This window comes from Plasmodium fragile (assembly GCF_000956335.1).
Source record: "Plasmodium fragile strain nilgiri unplaced genomic scaffold supercont1.138, whole genome shotgun sequence".
Classification (NCBI taxonomy): Eukaryota; Apicomplexa; class Aconoidasida; order Haemosporida; family Plasmodiidae; genus Plasmodium; species Plasmodium fragile.
In genome coordinates this window covers 1-19,916 of record NW_012192718.1, presented here as the reverse complement: position 1 = coordinate 19,916, position 19,916 = coordinate 1, and the positions used below count along the sequence as shown (strand labels likewise).

The following is a 19,916-nucleotide window of genomic DNA, read 5'->3' as shown; positions in this document are numbered from 1 at the left end:
CGTGACTGTGTCGTGCGTGGGTATGTCTGTGATGTCGGGCTGAGGATGATCACATGTGTGTGTGTCTGTGACTGCGTTACCGGAGCCTGGTGGTTGTGTGATGTCGGGCTGAGGATGATCACATGTGGGTGTGTCTGTGACTGCTTTACATGTGGGTATGTCTGTGATTTCGGGCTTAGGATCAGCACATGTGGGTGTGTCTGTGACTGCGGCACATGTGGGTATGTCCCTGACTGGGTCACCTTGGCCAGGTGTTTGTGTGATTGCGGGCTCAGGAGCAGCACAGGTGGGTGTGTGTGTGGCTGGAACGGGGGCGTCGCAGGTGGGATGACGGGCGTGGTAATGACGCGGTCGGTCTGCGTTGGCTGAAACATTGCTCCCTGATAAAGCGGGGTTTGTGGTAGAAACACCCAAGATAGTGTTATTCCTGTGGTCGTCCCGCAGCAAATCCTGCGCAAACTCCTGCAATACAATCTTCCAATAGTCGTCTTTGACCTTGTCCCATTCGGTCACTTCACATTCGTGTAGCACTGCTAAGTGTAGCTCGATAATCGTGCGTTTATGCACGCGGGGTGGGCGTCGTCGTCGATCGGCGAATCTATCGTGCCGCCTATCCATAACCATCGTATAGCCGTAATCGGGTGGCGGCAGGTCGCCGCGTTGTAGATGCTCTAGAATTTCTTCGTCGAGTGGCGGTGACGGCACGTCACGCACTGTGCGATACGTTCGTCGTCGGTTTGTTCCGAGGTACGCAAAGTACTAAGCAGAAAAAGGGGGTAAAGAGCAGGGTGAGGACGGTAGGATAAAAGGAATGAACACGGGTGTAGGAGTGTATTTGTGTTAGAACTATCATATATGGGAGCCGGTAGGGATGTTCTGAGGTATAAACATCCGGCACGTGCGGCATTCCGTGATTGCCGTAATAACTCACCTTCCAGAGGAAGAACGCAATGATCCCAATACCAACCACCGCTGGAATGATCGCGGGGGTGTACGGCTTAATATCTTCCCATGTGAGGCCAGGCGAAAGGGAAGGGGGGACAGGGGTAAGGGCAGCCCCTCCACCACCACGACTACCTCCTGCTCCACCACCACCACTACTAGCTCCTCCTCCTGCACGTCCGCTACCGGTGCCATCGGGGCCGCTACCGCTTGCACCCGATTGATTTGGGTTCGGGTTCGGTTTGGGTTTGGGTGGATTGAGAGGGGGGGGGTCATCGTTGCCGCCATCGACGACGGGATCGCCTGAACATGTGGTGAATAGGGAGACAGGGAAAGTGAAGGAAGAAGGATGTGATGAAACTGAAGTTTTGAAGTGGATGCATGGTTATGGTTGTTTGGTTGGCCACACGGTTCGGTGCTGTGGGTTGGCCACACAGTCGGTCGGCTACACGGTTCAGCACCGATCGTTGATTGCGCCGTTTCACGCGTGACCTCCGTGGATGGGGACGGGGGTAGAGGGGCAGTGTGGCAAGGTGCCACCCCGGGAACAGACTCTCTCTGTCGCACACAACACAACACACACAGACAGTGTGGGTGTGTGCACCTGTCGACGTCGACGTCTACGTCTGCCTGTCTGCGTCTACGTCGACGTGTACATCCAGCGGCCGATCCAGCGCTCTACCTGCCGCGGCGGCTTACGCTCCCCCGCGACCGACCCATCGCTCGGCCGCTCATTCTCATTCGACGTTTGGTTTCTCTCTGCTTCTCTCCGTGTTGTCTCGTCCGCTCTCCGCAAATTGTTCTTTTGTTGTTGTTTCGTGTTTTTTCTCTTTGTGTTTGTTGTCAATATTCACTCAGGACACTACCTGGTCCCGAGTCTTGGGGCGTCGTGTCACAGTCATCAGCGTTTTCCGAGCTGGATGCAATGGAAAGGGTGATGGTTGCGCGGGCTCCGTTGAGGCCGAATGCTGTGTTGCTATGTGTAAATACCGTGGTTTCTCTCGTGCACTTACCTGCTGTTTCCTCGTCTTTCCCCTTTTGTGTGCCCACAGAAGCATCCGCTGGTGGTGTGTCAGACCTTCCTCCGGGTCCTACGGCTGGTGCCTGTGCGTCCGATGGAGGTGTTGGTACTGGTATCTTCTCCTCCGGAATAACCTCCCGTGGTACCTCTGGTACCTTAACTGGGGGTGCTTCCTCTTTCTTAGGTTTCTTGTCCGCGGCTGCAAATGAAGAAAGAAGTAAAGGAAGAATGATGGATGAGAAAGATGATTAAAAAAAAAGGGACACACGTGGTAGACAGAAAGAAGGGGCCGGGACGGTGCGGTCAGGTAGCGGCAGCAAGCGGACGGTGTTAGAGAGAGCGCACGTTGTTAGAAGAGGACAAAGACAGGAAGAAAGGGGGGCGCACTCGGTGGACTGTGGTACGGTCCGGGCCCAGTGGGATGTATGGTAGCAGCACACTTTTATTTGTCGCCGTCCCGCTGCATCCCTCATCGCGTCTCCCGTGCCTGGTGGCCGCTACCGTCGTGGCCACTCATCTCCGGCCGCTCCGCAACCGCGACCACTGCCGTCTTGAACGATGCTCGCTCGGCTCAACGAAGGTCGAGCTGCCGTCCTGGCCGTTCAACGTCAAGCAAAGTGGGGCAGCTGCCGTCGTGGCCGCCCCTCAAGCCACGTAGGGCAGCAAAGTGGTGATGTTCGCGCCGCGTGTGCGTGTTGTTGTTGTGGCGGCATCCATATGCGGCAGTATCGAGGCGTACGGGTCATGCGGGCCTCGTATGCGTATTCGTGCTTTCTCCCATCGGTCGTTACCTGTCGATCCTGATGTTGCAGCAGGCTCAGTAGGCGCCGTGGCGGATTTGGCGGGCGCCGACTCCGACGTCCCGGATTTTGATGACGATGAAGATGTCGATGATGTTGTTGATGTTCCGGATGATGACGATTTTGTATGTGTGCCTGGGGACCGTGTGCTTGCTGCTTGCGTTACTTTTTTGTTCCTATCCGATTCCACTGCTGCAATTGCTCCTGTCAACACGGTCATTATACTATCCCTATCAGTCTGTCCCTGTATCTGGTTCAAAACTTTTGTCGCGTCTTGCTTGGATAATTGATCTTTACTATTGGCCAACCTTTTTAAATCGTCCGGACTAATTGGCCCGTGTGCACCCTTGCTGTCTTTCTCGTCGTGTGTATTCTTCCCGCTAGTTGTGCCTGCCTCAATTGTGCTGTTGGCTTCGCAAGTGTCGTTCATATAATCCTCCATTATATCCTCCCAGTCACTGCTGTTCTCCTGGATCCATTCCGTAATGGTTGCTCCTACCAATTTGTACCCTATTTTTAGTGTATCGAAATTCAAGCCGTTGCATGCAGTATTACTAGTGTCCACTTGGTACCCTGTCCTCATACCGTCTGTGGCCTTGCGTGCATAGGGCACCAAGGTGTTGAAGTCACACAGCGGTGCAAATTTTTTGGCTAAAGTGACGTATCCTACCATACACCTCATGAGTGGGTTTATTTCGTCCTCAGACTGAGTTGCAGCCGCAGGCGTGTCGGCCGCTTTGGGAATGCCATCCATAAAATAATAAACCTTCATTATGTCCTCGCATAACGATGAAGCCTCCGTGCGCAGTGTAAACATCTGCTCATTCAGCACGCTAGTTGAGCACAAGGTGTCTATTTCATCCCTGTGTTCGTGCATTCCATTCAATAACTCTCTATATACTGTTTTAACGTCCCCCCAGAATATTTCCTACAACAAACACGTAAAAAATACGTAGGTGTATACATAATTCTGCTTGTTGCATGATGACGTCAACGCCTATATTCCGCTACCGTAAATGTGTGTAAATTTACAAGTCGCTCCTATTCTGCCCTTAGTGTACTTAACTTACGCTGAAACTGCCCTGCCCCGTATCGCCCTGTTGCTCATCTGCCCTTATTTCCCTTTTCTTAGTATAATGCACCAACAGCTCCCCTAATTTCGCGGCCATTCTGCTTGTATTACTGTAACTGTGTATATTCAACTGTTATGGCGCATACTGCACTGCTTCATGGTTCGTCCATGTGTGCACAACTGCCCTTGGCTCGTCACAGTAGTGGCTGTGTTCACATTAATAAAACATATGCGTGAACTAAACGCTGTAGAGGCCCTTTATGTTTCATGAAAGATTGGGGAACAGGACAAAACAAGAAAATAAAAAACAGAATATATAGAAAAAAAAAAAAAAAGGAATAAAGGAAAGGCAAAAACGAATAAGAAATAGTAACAACCAAAAAAAAAAAAAGAGAAAAAAAATAATAAATGCGACCAGAAGGAAAACATAGGAAAAGTACTACTACTGCCTACACACACAACTCATCATGAATACACCCCTTAAAAATAACACGCCTTCTTCTCCACTAAACGCCTGTCACGCACACTGTCTCTGTGTGCGTACACCTAAAACGAACAACAACATCAATTTCTTCTGCCGTCGTTGCTACAGCCGTTGCTGCCTTCCGCCGTCCTTGCCTCGTTCTTCCCTCCCACAAAATATATGTGTGTTCCTTCTCGGCCACCCCGCTCTGTCTGCTCCCTGGACTCCGTTTCTTGGGACCCCGTGCTCGGAGACAATCTCTCCGTCCTTTCTTACACTCGGCTACCTCGTCGAATCCGTCTTACACTCCGTCGCATTACGCGGACAATCCCGTTTGCTCGACGCGTTTGCTCGACGCGTTTGCTCGGAGAGACAATGTGTACCTTCTTACACGCGGCCACTTCCTCGAATACCCCTTACTCGGCCACGTTTGCTCGGACACAATGATCCTCCTTCGTGCACGCGGCCGCTGTGGTGGACGCGTTGCGCGGAGAGACAATCTCTCGTCCTTCTTACCCTCGGCTACTTCGTCGAATCGTGGTTACACTCGGCTACTTCGTCGAATCTTTGTTACACCCGGCTACTTCGTCGAATCCGTCTTGCACGCGGCTACGTCCTCGGACAATCGGTTTACCCGGCCGCTGTGGTCGACGCGTGTGCTCGGAGAGACAATCTCTCCTCCTTCTTGCACTCGACGACAATGCTTTACGCGGCCGCGTTTGCGCGGAGAGACAATCCTGCTCCTTCTTACACTCGGACAATCCTTCGTCGAATCCAGTTTACCAGGCCGCTTTGGTCGACGCGTTTGCTCGGAGAGACAATGCGCCGCCGTGTTACACGCAGCTACTGCGTCAAACCGCGTGTGCGCGGACACACAATCTCTGCTCCGGTGTTACACTCGGCTACAATGCTTTACGCGGCCGCGTTTGCGCGGACAGACAATCTCTCCTTATACTCGAATGCTTATTCGCATGCTATATTTGTTCTACTCTACACCATTAGAATGCACGTGCTCATGTTTTAATAATGAACTTCACATAAAGGAGAATACTACCCGGTCATATTATTCATGTAAAGCTACATTTTATATGCATTTGACCGGTACCACCCTGTGCCGAGGGTCTTGTTAAAAGAAGTTGAGTACACAGAAAAAGAACAACACAAGGCAAAAGTAAGCAGTAGAAAACAAATGAGAAGCAAAAAAAAAAAGACGGTATGGAATAATGTAAACCAGAAATATATTAAGTATATCACATAATGAAGTAAAAGTGGTCGGCCGTTAGCATGCGTTATGTCGCATTCATGTGCAACGTCATCCGAATGTCAGAGCTGGTCCAGTAGTTCATCTACATATAACTCCCTATCCTGCATACCCCTCACTGCATCCTAATGTCAGAGCTTCTCCAATAGATTATCTACATATAACTCCTTCTCTTGCGCACGACGTTCGATTTCGCACTGTTCTATGACTAATGCCAGGATCAGTATCCATATTTTAGCGGTTAACGGTTTTTTCATGTGCGGTGCCTGATGCAGTTGCGTGCGTGGTGCAACTCGCACGATCAGTATATCTTGTGCGGCCATTACTTTTTCCACTTCTAAGTGTGTTTCTACTCGTGGTACTTCGCCTGTGTCCGACACTGTCTCCTCCGCGATATTGTCTAACAAATGCTTAAACCACGCCTCCTGGCCATACATACTCATTTGCCGATGTTGTTGCGCTGTCCACTGTCTCCACAAGTCCAGGTTCTTCCTCTCCAGGGTTGCGGCTTTCCTGTGCTCACCGGATGCTCCGTTTGCCACCATGTGCTCACGCAGGTATTGTTTCCAATCCGCTGTTAATTGCAAAAACCACGTTTCTCCCGTACACTGTCGTAAAAGGTACTTATTATGCTCAATCCAAGGGATCCACTTAGTGCTTTCTGATTCTGGAATTTCAGTCCCCGGGGAATAGGGACAGGGATAGGAATGCTGTTCCTCGTCTAACTGTATGGTTTCCATACAACTCCATGGATCGGGGTCATCATCTGGACAAGGGTCCGTGTCGAACTGCATGGTTTCCATACAACTCCATGGATCGGGGTCATGTGGTGGACATATATCAGTTCCGTCGGAGTCAGTGTAGGAAACAGTGGTCCCTGGTAAATCCTGGTCTGACGTAGAAACATCCAAGATAGTGTTATTCGTGTCGTCGTCCCGCATCAACTCCTGTGCAAACTCATGCACGACAATCTGCCAATAGTCGTCTTTGACGTTTTCCCATTCGGTCGCTTCACATTCGTTGAGCACTTCTAGATGTAGTTCGATGATGGTGCGGCGATTCACGCGCGGTTTACGTCGTCGTCGTCGGTCGGATGTTGACGCAGGCCGCCTATCCATAACCATCGTGTACCCGTAATCGGGTGGCGGCAGGTCGCCGCGTTGTAGATGGTCTAGAATTTCTTCGTCGAGTGGAGGTGACGGGACGTCACGAACGGTGCGAAACGTTCGTCGTCGTTTGGCGAGGTGCGCAAAGTACTAAACAAAAAAAGGGGGGTAAAGAGGAGCGTGAGGACGGTAGGATAAAAGGAATGAATACAGGTGTAGGGGCATATTGGTGCGAACGATCATATATTGGTGCGCGTAGTGAGTTTCTGCGGTATAAACATCCTGCACATGCGGGATTCCGTGATTGCCATGTATACTGACCTTCCAAAGGGAATAACCAAGGAAGGCGACGGTGACGGCGGACAGGAAGAACAGGATGGGAGTAGTGGCGGTAAGGATAGGGCCGGTTAGGTCGGGTGCAACAGGGCCACTATACGCAGGTCGATGTAGAATTTCACCAGGTGTTGTATTGTGCGTTCCTGGATCTAGTGTAGGTGGTACATATCCTCCAACAGGGCTACCTGCCTTTGTGCTCAACATATTATCAAAGTCAAATGGATAATCATCCTTGGCCTTATTAGGAGGCTGACCCTGGGAGGAACCGGATGCACCACGTCGCCCTCCACGTCCACTATCATCCGGCTTACCGTCTGGGCGTGTTGTTCCTGTTCCGGATGTCCTGCACGTCCCGGATACTGTTTTTCCGGAGCCTATTCCCCACAGTTCCTTATCCTCCAGATCTATAGTCCATATGCCGGAGGAGTCTGTGCTTGTGCCTACAGTGGCCCCAGGATTAGTACCAGCTGAAGGTTTCTGAGGATCTCCGTGTACACTGTCCCCAGTTGTGACAGTCGTGGGTGTTGCCTTACCTCCCGATGACGGCTGTGCTGGTGCAGCAGCTGCTTGTGGCGCTGCTGGTTCTCCTTTTGTTCCTTCCCGTGACTTATCCTCAGGAGTTTCTACAACCTTCACGTCAGTCTTCTTATCTGAACATGGGGGCACCGGGAACAAGTACAGACGACAGAGAAAGTTTGTACGGTGGTGGAGCTCGCTCGGTTGCATGGTTGGCACCGTTGGTGCGACGGGGACGGCGGCAGGCGTTGGGGAGACGGTGGTAGGAGACGGACAAGGGTAGGGGGGCAGGGTGCCACCCCGGGAAAAGACTCTCTCTCTCTCCCACACAACACACACAGTGTGTGTCTGTCTGTCGACGTCGACGTTTACCTGTCTACATCCAGCGGCCGACCCATCGCTTGGCCGATCGCTCTGCCGCCTGCATTCTCATTTGACGTTTGGTTTCTCGCTCTCTCCGTGTTGTCTCTCCCGCTGTGGCCGGAAAGTGTGTGTGGCTTTTGTGTGTGCTACAATTATAATATGGGTCGTAGGGTATGTGTACCCTGCTGCGCAGTAATGGGAAAGACTCGAGTACCTTGTACATTAGTTTCCCCGCTGGGAGCACGGTCTCGTGTAGCATTTTTTGTGTTCTCCACAGTTTTCGGGGTGGACTTTGCTCTTTCCTCCTGTTGTGCGAGTTCCTGCAGAAATTTACATGGTGCTGCCGCCCCATAAGTGTAAGTAACAGGCGTAATACTAACACTTGAATCACCGGAGGATATTACAGTAGTGCTCTGTGGACCGGAGTCCGTGTGTTCACATATGCTCTTATAGTCTTCAACCGCGGACGATCCCGGTTGTCGTGGTTCTGGCGTTGGCGAAGGTAGTGTTGGTGGTATTGTTTCTGTTGATCCCAGGGGTGTGCATATAATTATGAATCCTCCTTGTTTTTTTTAATCATTGTACACTTACCCTCGCGTTCTTATATGCCTCGCCCTCAGTCTTCTTTCATCTTACCTTTACTATCTGGAGCTTGTCCAGCAGCTGCCCCTGATGCGGGATCCGCCTGTGGTCCGGTTGGACCTGCTTCACCCTCTGCTCCAGTTTCTCCCTGTGGACCAGCTGGTCCTGCATCACCCTTGCGCCCTAGTTCTGCTCCTGCTGGTGGTGCCGGTGCTGCATCACCTTGTGCTCCGTTTTTCCCTTCTTCTGGTGCCGGTTCTGGTGGTGGAGCAGGAGGTGGTGGTGCTGCTGGTAAGACTGGGGATGCAGGTGCTTGTGGTTGGGAACCCCCGTCCTTTCGTCCAGGTGTGACATCTGCCCTTCCCAGGTTTGATGTATCTGCTGATGTTCCTGATGGTGTGGTGCCTGTTCCCTGTGGTCCGTTACTTGCTTTTTCTTTCCCTGAAGCCTTCGGAGAGGAGTCCTGGCCTGTCTTGTTGCTCTGGTCTGATGCTATAGGATAGAAGACAGATGGTAGATGATAAAAAAAAAAAGGGACACAAGTGGCACAGAAAGAAGGGGGCCGGGACGGTTCGATCAGGTAGTGGCAGGGTAGGGTCGGGACGGTGTTAGAGAGAGCGCACGTTGTTAGAAGAGGACAAAGACAGGAAGAAAGGGGGGCGCACTCGGTGGACTGTGGTACGGTCCGGGCCCAGTGGGATGTATGGTAGCAGCACACTTTTATTTGTCGCCGTCCCGCTGCATCCCTCATCGCGTCTCCCGTGCCTGGTGGCCGCTACCGTCGTGGCCACTCATCTCCGGCCGCTCCGCAACCGCGACCACTGCCGTCTTGAACGATGCTCGCTCGGCTCAACGAAGGTCGAGCTGCCGTCCTGGCCGTTCAACGTCAAGCAAAGTGGGGCAGCTGCCGTCGTGGCCGCCCCTCAAGCCACGTAGGGCAGCAAAGTGGTGATGTTCGCGCCGCGTGTGCGTGTTGTTGTTGTGGCGGCATCCATATGCGGCAGTATCGAGGCGTACGGGTCATGCGGGCCTCGTATGCGTATTCGTGCTTTCTCCCATCGGTCCTTACCTGTCGGTACCTGTGCTGATGGTGTTGCCGCTGTTGCCGGCTCATGAGTTGATGGTTTGTCAGTGGCGGGTTTGCTAACGGTAGTCGATTCATCCACAGGACCATTTCCTGAGCGGGTCGGTGGTGATGTTGTTGATGTGTGCACCGGACCGGATATGCCCCCTTTGGTTTGTGTAACTTTGGACTCGGCATCAGGTCCTCTTGTGGGTTGCCCGTTTACTTCTGTACTTTTTCCAGTAGACCACCCATCTCGTACTCCTTCGCTTATTTTTTCCTGTAATTTCTTGGCATCGAGTTGTCCGCTTACTACTTTTCTTATTATTTCCTGTGCAACTTCCTTTGGCATATGCTTCTCTTCATCAATAAACTTCCGGATCTGCCCTTCATCCTTCTCCTTTAATAGCACCGATATACCTGTTCCTGTGTTACTCCTTCCCTCGGATGTATGCTTTCCCCTATTTTTCTCCTGTGAACATATCTTAATGCCCCTCTCAATTTTTCTGGTCCTCCCTTTATTCTGGTCCATCCACTTCTCTACCTCCGCTGCAACTATTCTACCCCCAACCCCTATGTGTTCCATATCTATCCAATGACACTTATCACTTCCTCCACTTGCTGCATATAGCATTACCATTCCTCTCATTGCATCCCTTACGTAATCAATCACTCCCTCCATGTGACATTTATCCTTAGACCATTTTAATAAATAAACACTTCCTATAATGCACCTGAGGTATTGTACTAACTCGTCCTCTTCATTGTTTAAAACTGATCCTGCACCCGTCGTACTTTTAATTCCATCCATAAAAAAAAATACTCTCATTATGTCTACACAAAAAGCCCTCTGTACATGACCCTTTAGTTGCCTGCCATTGATCTTTCCACGGTGGTAACACAATGTATTTATACTTGGCTCTGACCCTCTTTTATATATCATTAATTCCTTGAAAATTATTTCTATATCTTTCCAAATTAAATCCTATAGTGAACAAAAATTCACAACGTGCTTAATATATATGGCCTTGTGTGGCGCGCACCGTCCTGTTCCATAGGACATGTATTTATAACAAACATCCCCGTACATATATTTTTGTTGTATTATAGGAAAAATAAGAATACTTCTGTATACATGCGCATAAAATCTATTTATATATTTCGTCCCTGTATCATTCCTCATGTACCTATAGTGACATTCTATGATGTTCTCAATTCCTTACTACACTCATCTTACCTGAAAACTCCCAGGGCCTTTCTCTCTACTTGTGTCTATACTCCTCCTTTTTGCATATTGCTGTAAGAGTTCTACGAACTTCGCAGCCATTGTTTCCTATTCACGTACTAGCAGATACGAACCCCATGCAGAATACTATAACATGCTGTACATTCTAAGAGGAACATAGCGGTAGGACAATTCGCTCCGATGAATTGTACTTATGTGTCAATATGAATATTACCACAAGAATTCTCCATAGGAATTGCACTCAATAAAACCCATACATCCAGAATTTTCCGTTCTACATATTTTACACTGCCCTGGAGAAAAAATAAATACAAGAATAAAGAGCAAAAAAAAAAAGAAACAAATATATAGAAAACTGAAAAAAAGAAAAAGTGAAAGAAAGATTGGAAAAAATAGAAAAAACACTACTCACAGCGCGTCATGAATATATACACTCACCCGTCTCCGTCAACGCCTCTCCCATCAACGCCGGCGCCGTCAATGCTTCTCCCGTCAACGCCTCTCCGCCAACTGCTCTCCGTCAACGCTTCTCCGTCAACGCCTCTTCCGTCTACGCCTCTCCGTCAACGCGTCTCCGTCAACGATTCTCCGTCAACGCCTCGCCGTCACACCCCGTCCTCCGTCAACGCCTCTGCGTCACCGCCTCTCCCGTCACAACGTCTTCTCCGTCAACGCTGTCTCCGTCAACGCTTCTCCGGTCAGCGCTTCTCCTTCAACGCCTCTCTCGTGGCACCCCGTCTCCGTCAACGCCTTCTCCAGCAACGGCTCTCCGTCACCCCGTCTCCGGGTCACACCTTCTCCGTCAACGCCTCTCCGGGTCACCCCGTCTCCGGTTCACACCTTCTCCGTCAACGTGTGTCGGGTCAACGCCTCTCCCGTGAACGCCTCTCCCGTCAACGCCTCTCCCGTCAACGCGTCTCGCGTCAAGGCTTGTGCGTGCGGCTGCCGCGGTGTTGGTGCGGTCAAAGAAAGGGCGGAAAAAATTACACTACAGTACGTACTCCCTCACAACGCCATAACAAATAACTTCCGACCTAAGTCATATCAACCTACATGTTCTATATACATTTAACCTCTACAACCGTATCTGTATAGTCATGTTACAAGAAGTGGACTACACAGAAAAAGAACAAGGCAAAAGTAAACAGAAGTCAGCAGAACAGAGCAGCAAAAAAAAAAAAGAAGGTATAGAATAGTGCAAACAAGAAATGTATTATTTATATCACGTAATGCAGTACAAGTGGTGTACGATTAGCATGCGTTATTTCCCAGTCATATGCCCCGTCATCCGAATGTCACAGTTGCTCCAATAGGTCATCCACATATAACTCCGTCGCCTGCAAACGGCTGTGGACCGCGCATTCTTCGATTACGGACGCGAGGATGAGCATGCACAGTTTGTGAGCGGTGAAGTGCTGCGTATGTCGCAATTCCGGATGGTCGTCGTGCTGCGGTTGTGGGTGTTTTACCGTCGTAAACGGTATATTTTCAGGGGCCCGGTGGTGTGCTTCTGCGTCGGTTGCTCCTGCCTGTGCTGTAGGGATGTTGTTTAAGTGAAACGTTTGTTCCCTCTGGGATCCCGTCTCTTCTGTGTTGTGCTGCTGCACATGATGCAACAAATGCTGGAACCACTCTTCTTCACTATAAGTTTCAATGTGGTTATGTTGTTGGGAAACCCATTGTTTCCACAAGTCCAATTTGTGCCTGTCCATCGTTGCGGCTGTCCTGTGCTCACCGGATGCTGCGTTTGCCGCCATGTGCTCACGCAGATATTGTTTCCAATCCGCTGTTAATTGCAAAAACCACGGCTGCGTCGTGCACTGCCGCAGAATATGCTTTTTGCGGTCAATCCAGTTAATCCAGTGGGTGCAGTACGACGTCGCGTCCCCCGGAACAGTAGGGGCACGACTGTGTGGTGCATGTAACTGTATAGTTTCCATACAACTCCATGGATCGAGGTCATTCGGTGGACATGGATCCGTTGCATCCGAGTCAGTGGATGGAACATTGGTCCCTGGATAACCATAGTCTGAGGTAGAAACACCCAAGATGTTGTTATTCGTTTCCTCGTCCCGCATCAAATCCTGCGCACACTCCTGTGCAAACTCCTCCACTACAATCGTCCAATAGTCGTCTTTGACGTTTTCCCATGCGGCCGCTTCACGTTCGTTGAGCACTTCTAGATGTAGCTCGATGAGCGTGCGGCGATTCACTCGTGGCGGGCGTCGGCGGCGGGCGGCGGGCAATCTGCCGGGCTGCCTATCCCTAATTATCGTGTACCCGTAATCGGGTGGCGGCAGGTCGCCGCGTTGTAGATGGTGTAGTATGTCTTCGTCGAGTGGCGGTGACGGCACGTCACGAACGGTTCGAAACTGTCGTCGTCGTTTGGCCAGGTAGGCAAAGTACTAAACAGAAAAAGCGGGTAAAGAGGAAGGTGAGGACGGTAGCATAAAAGGAATGAACACGGGTGTAGGAGTATAGTGGTTAGAAAGATCATATATTGGAGCCGGTTGGGATGTTCTGAGGCATAAACATCCGGCGCATGCGACATGCCCGCATTGTCGTATGTACTTACCTTCCATAGGAAGAACGCAATGATGCCAATACCAACCGCCGCGGGAATGATCGCGGGGGTGTACGGCTTGACATCTTCCCATGTAACACCAGGCCGAACGGAAGGGGTGACAACGTCGGTGCCGCTACCACCTGCTCCACGGCCTCCTCCACCACCAGTACTACCTCCTCCTGCTGCACTGCCGCTACCGGTGCCGCCAGCAGCCTTTTCACCACCCTCACCTCCCTTTCCTTGCCCACCAGACACTCCATCCGCCAAATCAGCATCACTGAAACTGCCACTACTACCCGATTGATCTGGGTTCGGGTTCGGTTTTGGTTTGGGTGGATTGAGAGGAGGCGGGTCATCATTGCCACCGTCCGCGACGGCATCCGTACCGCCGCTATGCTTCGTGTCACTCGTGTTACCGGCCGCTGCTGGTGTCGCTGATGATGGTCCTGCTCCGGGGTCCGCAGGTTGGTCTGGAGCAGGTGTTGATGATGGTCCTGATGTTCCCTGTTCTGGAGAGGGGGGTGTTGCTGCCGGTGCGGGTCCTGCTGGTGGTTGTGCTGATCCGGCTTCTGTCCCATTCTTACTCTCTGTATCCGTGGATTCAGTATTACCTGTATGTTTCAGGGAAGAACAAGCATAAGTGTCAACACTGAAGTTTGTTACGATGAATGCATGGTTGGTTGGCCATGCGGTTGCAACCGATCCGTGACAACACTGTCACGGGGCAAGAGACGGACAGGGACATGGCACGGGGGTAGGGTGCCACCCCGGGAAAAGACTCTCTCTCTGTCTCCCACAACACACACAACACAACACAACACACAGACAGTGTGTGTCTCGGTCTGTGTCGACGTCTCTACGTCGCTCTACCTGCTGCGGCGGCTTACGCTCCCCCGCGCCCGACCCATCACTCTGGCGCTCTGCGTCCCGCTCATTCGACGTTTGGTTTCTCTCTGTGTTCTCTCTCCGTGTTGTCTCTCCGTCTGGCCGGAAATGTTGTTTCTTTTTTTTTTTTCAGTCCTTTTATTAGTGCATATGTGTTGCGTGCACACTGCTAGAGTCACCTGTGCCTGAATTTGGGTTAGGACTATTGGTCACCTTCTCCTGTTGCTCTCCTTGCAGGAGTTGTTTGACTTTCTCTGTCTCGCCCAGTTCTTCATCCGTGGTACGTCCACAATTAATGGAGACACCTGTAGACTTGCCGTTACTACGTGGACATGGGGCCTTACCTGCGGAAGTTGCATCCGAATCCTTAGCCTTTGGTTCTTTGGATTTCCCGGCTGCCCCTGGTGCTGCTGGTGTCCCTGCTTCCTGTGGTGGTGCCGCCGGGGGCGCTGTCGGTGGTTGGGGTCCTCCTGGTGTTGTTTCTGCTGTTGTGCGTGTCGATGATTTGCCCTTATCCGATGCGTCATCTACTGTTGATGACGTGGTCTCCGCTGGTGGTGCCGGTGCTGCATCACCTTTTGCTCCGTTTTCTCCGGTTGATCCTGTGCCCTCACCCTGTGATGTCCTTGGTGGAGGAGGTGGTGGTGGTCTGGCTGGTAATACTGGGGATGCCGGTGCTTGTGGTGGCGATCCTGCTGCGGGTTGTGTGACGGCCTTGCCTGCGTCATCGGAACGTCCTGCTTTGGGGCTCCTAGTTTCACCTGCCTTTGTTGGCCCTGATCTTCCTCCCTGTGTTCCCGAAAGTCCCGTGGATCCTTTACCACTCGTCTTGTCCTTCTCCGATGTCTTCACATCTACTGCATCTGCCGTTTTCCCGTGTGACGTGCCTTCGTCCGTGTTCTCCTTTTTCTCCTTGCTTTTCTCTACAATGAGGGATGGAAGAAAGATGGACGAAAAGATGATAAACAAAAAAAGGGACACCAGTGGTACAGAAAGAAGGGGCCGGGACGGTTCGATCAGGTACCGGCCGTGTCGACTCGATGGACTGCGTACTCGGTGAACTGGGTTGCGATGGTAGCCGTACAACTTTTATGTTGTTGCCGTCATCTCCTCGCCGCTACCGTCGTGACCGCCGTGCTCATCGCTCAACCGAAGTGGGGCACCTAAGGGATGCGCTGTGGCGCGCCGCGTGCGTGTTGCGCACCGTTGCGTTTGTGGCGGCTACTGTGCCGTCTGTGTGCGGCAGTATCGAGCGGTGTTCGTGTACAGCCGTATTGGGCCGTATTCTTATTCGTGCTTGCTCTCATCGGTCCTTACCGTCCGCTCCGTTTGGTCCTTGTGTACCGCTTGCAATAGTGTTCGGTTCTGTGGACTCATGGACGTCATCGTCGATATCTGTACTGGTTGCGTCTCCTGTAGGTTGCGTGGATACTCCATTTTCCGGCGCCGGTTGCATGAGCTGCGGCGGCACCTCCCGAACCAATACCGTGGTCTCTGGCGTTAATTGCTGTATAACGTGCGTCTGCGTTGTCTGCAGTTGTATTTTGTCATCCATGGCATGTGTACCCTCTGGGGCCGCCCCAAGTTCTGGTAATTTTTTGTTACATGTGCTTTTTATTGCTGGCCCTTCAATTTTTTCAGTCAAGCTCGGGTTGTTGTTTAACCAGGTCGTAATCTGTTTCTCCATGTCGAATTCCTGTGTTTTTATGTTTAGAAACACTCCCCGCTTGCACTTGCCCTCTGTAATTAATCCACCCATAAGCCCCTCCATCTGTGTCACAGTGTCCCATGCATAATATACACCCATTTCACTTCTGCATGGAGATGCCAGCAATATGTGCATAAATATATTTACTATGGCACACCGCACATATTCCTTCAGTTCATCATCATTACTAACCACCATATTCCCACCCCACAGGCGCCACCTGTTCTCATTCATAAAATATAATGCTCCTGTCATGAGTGTGCAAATAAGTTCGTCTCCCTCGTTATGTTTGAAGAAGTGTTGTCCCCCACCTTCACGCGTGTAACCCGCGTTTTTACAATTAGATGCATAGCTGTCTAGGTGGTCACCATCCATATATTTCACAAATTCTTCGAGTAGCACTGTTATATCTGTCCATAAGCTTTTCTGCATTGTGCATAAGGTACATATATGTGTGTGCATAAGTGGCCACACTAGCTGTCTCGTCCATATCCATATGTACACATACTATTGTACGTGCTGCACGTACGGTATGTGCGCATTGTATTATTAATATAGAATTAGTGCACGATCGGATGCGTACAATTATATATACAGGCATGGATACATAAATCATATATAGAGGCTGTTATAAGTGCACAACGCCTCCCCTGGTATTGTGAGTACATTACCGTATACTGCTCATGTTTATCCACTAGACCTCGTGTGTTCACATAATGTAATAATAAAGCCCCTAACGTCGCATACGACATCTTGTCACTAGGATGCAGCAATAGAGTGCAACGGATGAAAGCATTATCGCTCAGATCACGGCTTGACTATAATATGGACACAATATTCTATTACGTATTATGCAGTTTCTGAGGCAATGGAACATGTCTTGCAGTATAGGGTGCCTTCGGAAACATGCTACATAGCCGAACTGGCGCTATCTGAATTTAATCACACACCCCATAAATGGTGGAATAGGAAGAAGGAAAACAAGAAATCAAACACGGGAAACAAGAAGAAAAAAGTGAACCAAAAACAACACAGCCCTACAAATTCATAACAACCACGTCGTCTACACAATATAGAGAAGACTCTCTGTCTTCCACACATGAACAATGGTCCCCACGCAAAGGATAAGAAAAAAGGGAAAAATGGAATAAAAAATAGAAAAAAAAAAAAAAAAACAAGGAAAAAAAAAAAGTACTACTACACTACCGTTCACACACAACGCGTCATGAATAACGCCCGTTAACAACAACATCCCGTTGTGCACTAAACGCCTGTCACACACACTGTCTCTCTGTGTGCGTACACTAAACCCCTTGTACACTAAACCGCAGTAGCGACAACAACATCAATTCTTCTGCCGTCGTGCCGCCGTCGTTGCGGACCTTATGGCTCCCACACAATATGTGTGTTCCGTCGCCTCCGCGCCCCCCGTACTCTCTGCTCCCTCTCTGATCCTCACTGGGACAGTCTGCTTTACCCGGCCGCGTTGCTCGACGCGTTTGCTCGGAGAGATAATCTCTCCTCCTTCGTACACTCGGACAATCCTTCGTCGAATCGTTGTTACGCGCGGACAATCGCGTTTACCCGGCCGCGTTGGTCAACGCGTTTGCTCGGAGAGACAATCTCTCCCGCCTTTGTTACACTCGGACAATCCTGCCCTCTAACCCCCTTACCCGGCTACGTCGTCGAATCGTTGTTACACTGGGCCGCGTGCGTGCGGACACAATGGGCCTCCTTCGTGCACGCGGCCGCGTTGGTCGACGCGTTTGCTCGGACAGACAATCTATCCTCCTTCTTACACTCGGACAATCCTTCGTCGAATCGTTATTACCCGGCCACAGTCGCCCGCAGAGACAATGTCTCCTCCTTCTTACACTCGGACAATCCTCCTCCTTCGTACACGCGGACAATCCTTCGTCGAACTGCGTCACTCGGACAATCGCGTTTACCCGGCTGCGTTTCCTCGGAGAGACAATCCTCCTCCTTCGTCCACTCGGCTACGTCGTCGACTCGGTGTTGCACTTGGCCGCGTGGGTCGACGCGGTTGCTCGGAGAGACAATCCTCCTCCTTCTTACACACGGCTACTTCCTCGGACAATGGGTGTACCCGGCCGCGTGTTCGCGGAGAGGCAATCTCTCCTTATACTCGAATGCGTAGTCGCGTGCTATATTAGTGCTGCACTATACCCGTAGAATGCACTTGCTCAGCTTTTAATAATGAACTTCACATAAAGGAGAATACTACACCTTCATATTATTCATTTAAATGTACATGTTATATGCATGTAACCGGTACCACCGTGTGCCCATGGTCATGTTAAAAGAAGTTGACTACACAGAAAAAGAACAAAACAAGGCAAAAGAAAGCAACAGAAGTAAGCAGAAGAGAGCAGAAAAAAAAAAAAAGAAGGTATAGAATAATGCAAATCCGAAATATATTATGTATATCACATAATGCAGTACAAGTGGTCTAATGTTAGCATGCGTTATTGCCCATGCATTTGCCCCGTCATCCGAATGTCACAGTTGCTCCAATAGGTCATCCACACATAACTCCTTCTCCTGCAAACTGCGTTCGACTTCGCACTGTTCTATGACGAATGCCAGGATCAGTATCCATGTTTTAGCGGTTAACGTTTTTTGCATGTCCGGTGGCGGATGCAGTGATTGGGACGGTTGTGCATGTGTCACGCGTAGCACATCTTCTTTTCCCATTAATGTTTCCACTCCAGGGCTTTCGCCTGTTGCCGTTACTGTCTGCTCCTCTACATTATGCAACAAATGTTGGAACCACTCCTCCGTATACATACGCAGTTGCCGATGTTGTTGCGCTACCCATGCTTTCCATGCGTGCTTCTTGCTTTCCATGGTTGCGGCTTGCCAGTGCTCACCGGATGCTCCGTTTGCCACCATGTGCTCACGCAGGTATTGTCTCCATGCCGATTTGAGAGCATTAAACCACGGCTGCGTGGTGCACTCGCGCAGAATAGCTTTGTTGCAGTCAATCCAGTTAATCCATTGGGTGCAGTACGACTTCGCGGCCCCCGGAACAGTAGGGGCAGGACTCTGTTCCTCTTCTAACTGTATAGTTTCCATACAATTCCATGGATCGGGGTCACCTTCATTCGGTGGACAAGGGTCCATTGCTAACTGTATGGATTCCATACAACTCCATGGATCGGGGTCCTCTGCGTTAGGTGGAAACGGGTCTGTTTCTAACGGTATAGTGTGCATACAACTGCATGAATCGCAGTCATTAGGTGGACCAGGTGCCGTTTCTAACTGTATAGTTTCCATACACTTGCATGGATCGGGGTCTTCTTTGTTAGGTCGACAATTGTCCGTTGCGAACTGTATGGTTTCCATACAACTCCATGGATCGGGGTCATGTGGTGGACAATTGTCCGTTGCTAACTGTATAGTGTCCATACAACTCCAAGGATCGTGGTTATCTTCGTTAAGTGGACATGGATCCGTGTCGAACTGCATGGTTTCCATACAACTGCACGGATCGGGGTCATGTGGTGGACAAGGGTCCGTTGCTAACGGTATGGTTTCCATACAACTCCATGGGTTATCTGCGTTAGGTGGAAACGGGTCTGTTTCTAACTGTATAGTTTCTATAGAACTCCAAGGATCGGGGTCATCATCTGGAGATGCGTCCGTTCCGTCGAAGTCCGTGGAGGAAACATTGATCCCTGGAGGACCCTGGTTTGTGCTAGGAGCATCCGGGAAACTACTATGCCCGGTTGCATGCGGCTCCAAGTCATGTGCAAACTCATGCACGACAATCTGCCAATAGTCGTCTTTGACGTTTTCCCATTCGGTCGCTTCACATTCGTTGAGCACTTCTAGATGTAGTTCAATGATGGTGCGTTTATGCACGCGTGGGGGGCGGCCTCTGCCGGGTGTTGACGCGGGCTGCCTATCCCTAATTATCGTGTACCCGTAATCGGGTGGCGGCAGGTCGCCGCGTTGTAGATGGT

At 50.6% G+C, this 19,916-nt stretch overlaps 4 protein-coding genes across 4 annotated transcripts; all 4 read right to left on the bottom strand.

Annotated features, from left to right (window-relative positions):
* Positions 1-706: 706 nt before the first annotated feature.
* AK88_05470 (uncharacterized protein) lies at positions 707-3,932 on the bottom strand (the record flags this gene model as incomplete). The annotated part of the gene is made up of 4 exons (XM_012483072.1): positions 707-1,245; positions 1,809-2,162; positions 2,755-3,691; positions 3,834-3,932. The coding sequence occupies 4 exons, from the start codon at positions 3,930-3,932 to the stop codon at positions 707-709; spliced, it is 1,929 nt and encodes a 642-aa protein (XP_012338495.1).
* Positions 3,933-5,690: 1,758 nt separating this feature from the next.
* On the bottom strand, positions 5,691-10,852 carry AK88_05469 (uncharacterized protein; the record flags this gene model as incomplete). Its single annotated transcript, XM_012483071.1, has 6 exons — positions 5,691-6,815; positions 6,987-7,651; positions 8,095-8,367; positions 8,517-8,954; positions 9,532-10,510; positions 10,763-10,852. The coding sequence occupies 6 exons, from the start codon at positions 10,850-10,852 to the stop codon at positions 5,691-5,693; spliced, it is 3,570 nt and encodes a 1,189-aa protein (XP_012338494.1).
* Positions 10,853-12,066: 1,214 nt separating this feature from the next.
* On the bottom strand, positions 12,067-16,362 carry AK88_05468 (uncharacterized protein; the record flags this gene model as incomplete). Its single annotated transcript, XM_012483070.1, has 4 exons — positions 12,067-13,176; positions 13,347-13,948; positions 14,402-15,145; positions 15,540-16,362. The coding sequence occupies 4 exons, from the start codon at positions 16,360-16,362 to the stop codon at positions 12,067-12,069; spliced, it is 3,279 nt and encodes a 1,092-aa protein (XP_012338493.1).
* A 2,088-nt stretch (positions 16,363-18,450) lies between these two features.
* AK88_05467 (uncharacterized protein) lies at positions 18,451-19,491 on the bottom strand (the record flags this gene model as incomplete). Its single annotated transcript, XM_012483069.1, has 1 exon — positions 18,451-19,491. One exon carries the CDS (start codon positions 19,489-19,491, stop codon positions 18,451-18,453), a length of 1,041 nt encoding a protein of 346 aa, XP_012338492.1.
* Between the last annotated feature and the right edge of the window lie 425 nt (positions 19,492-19,916).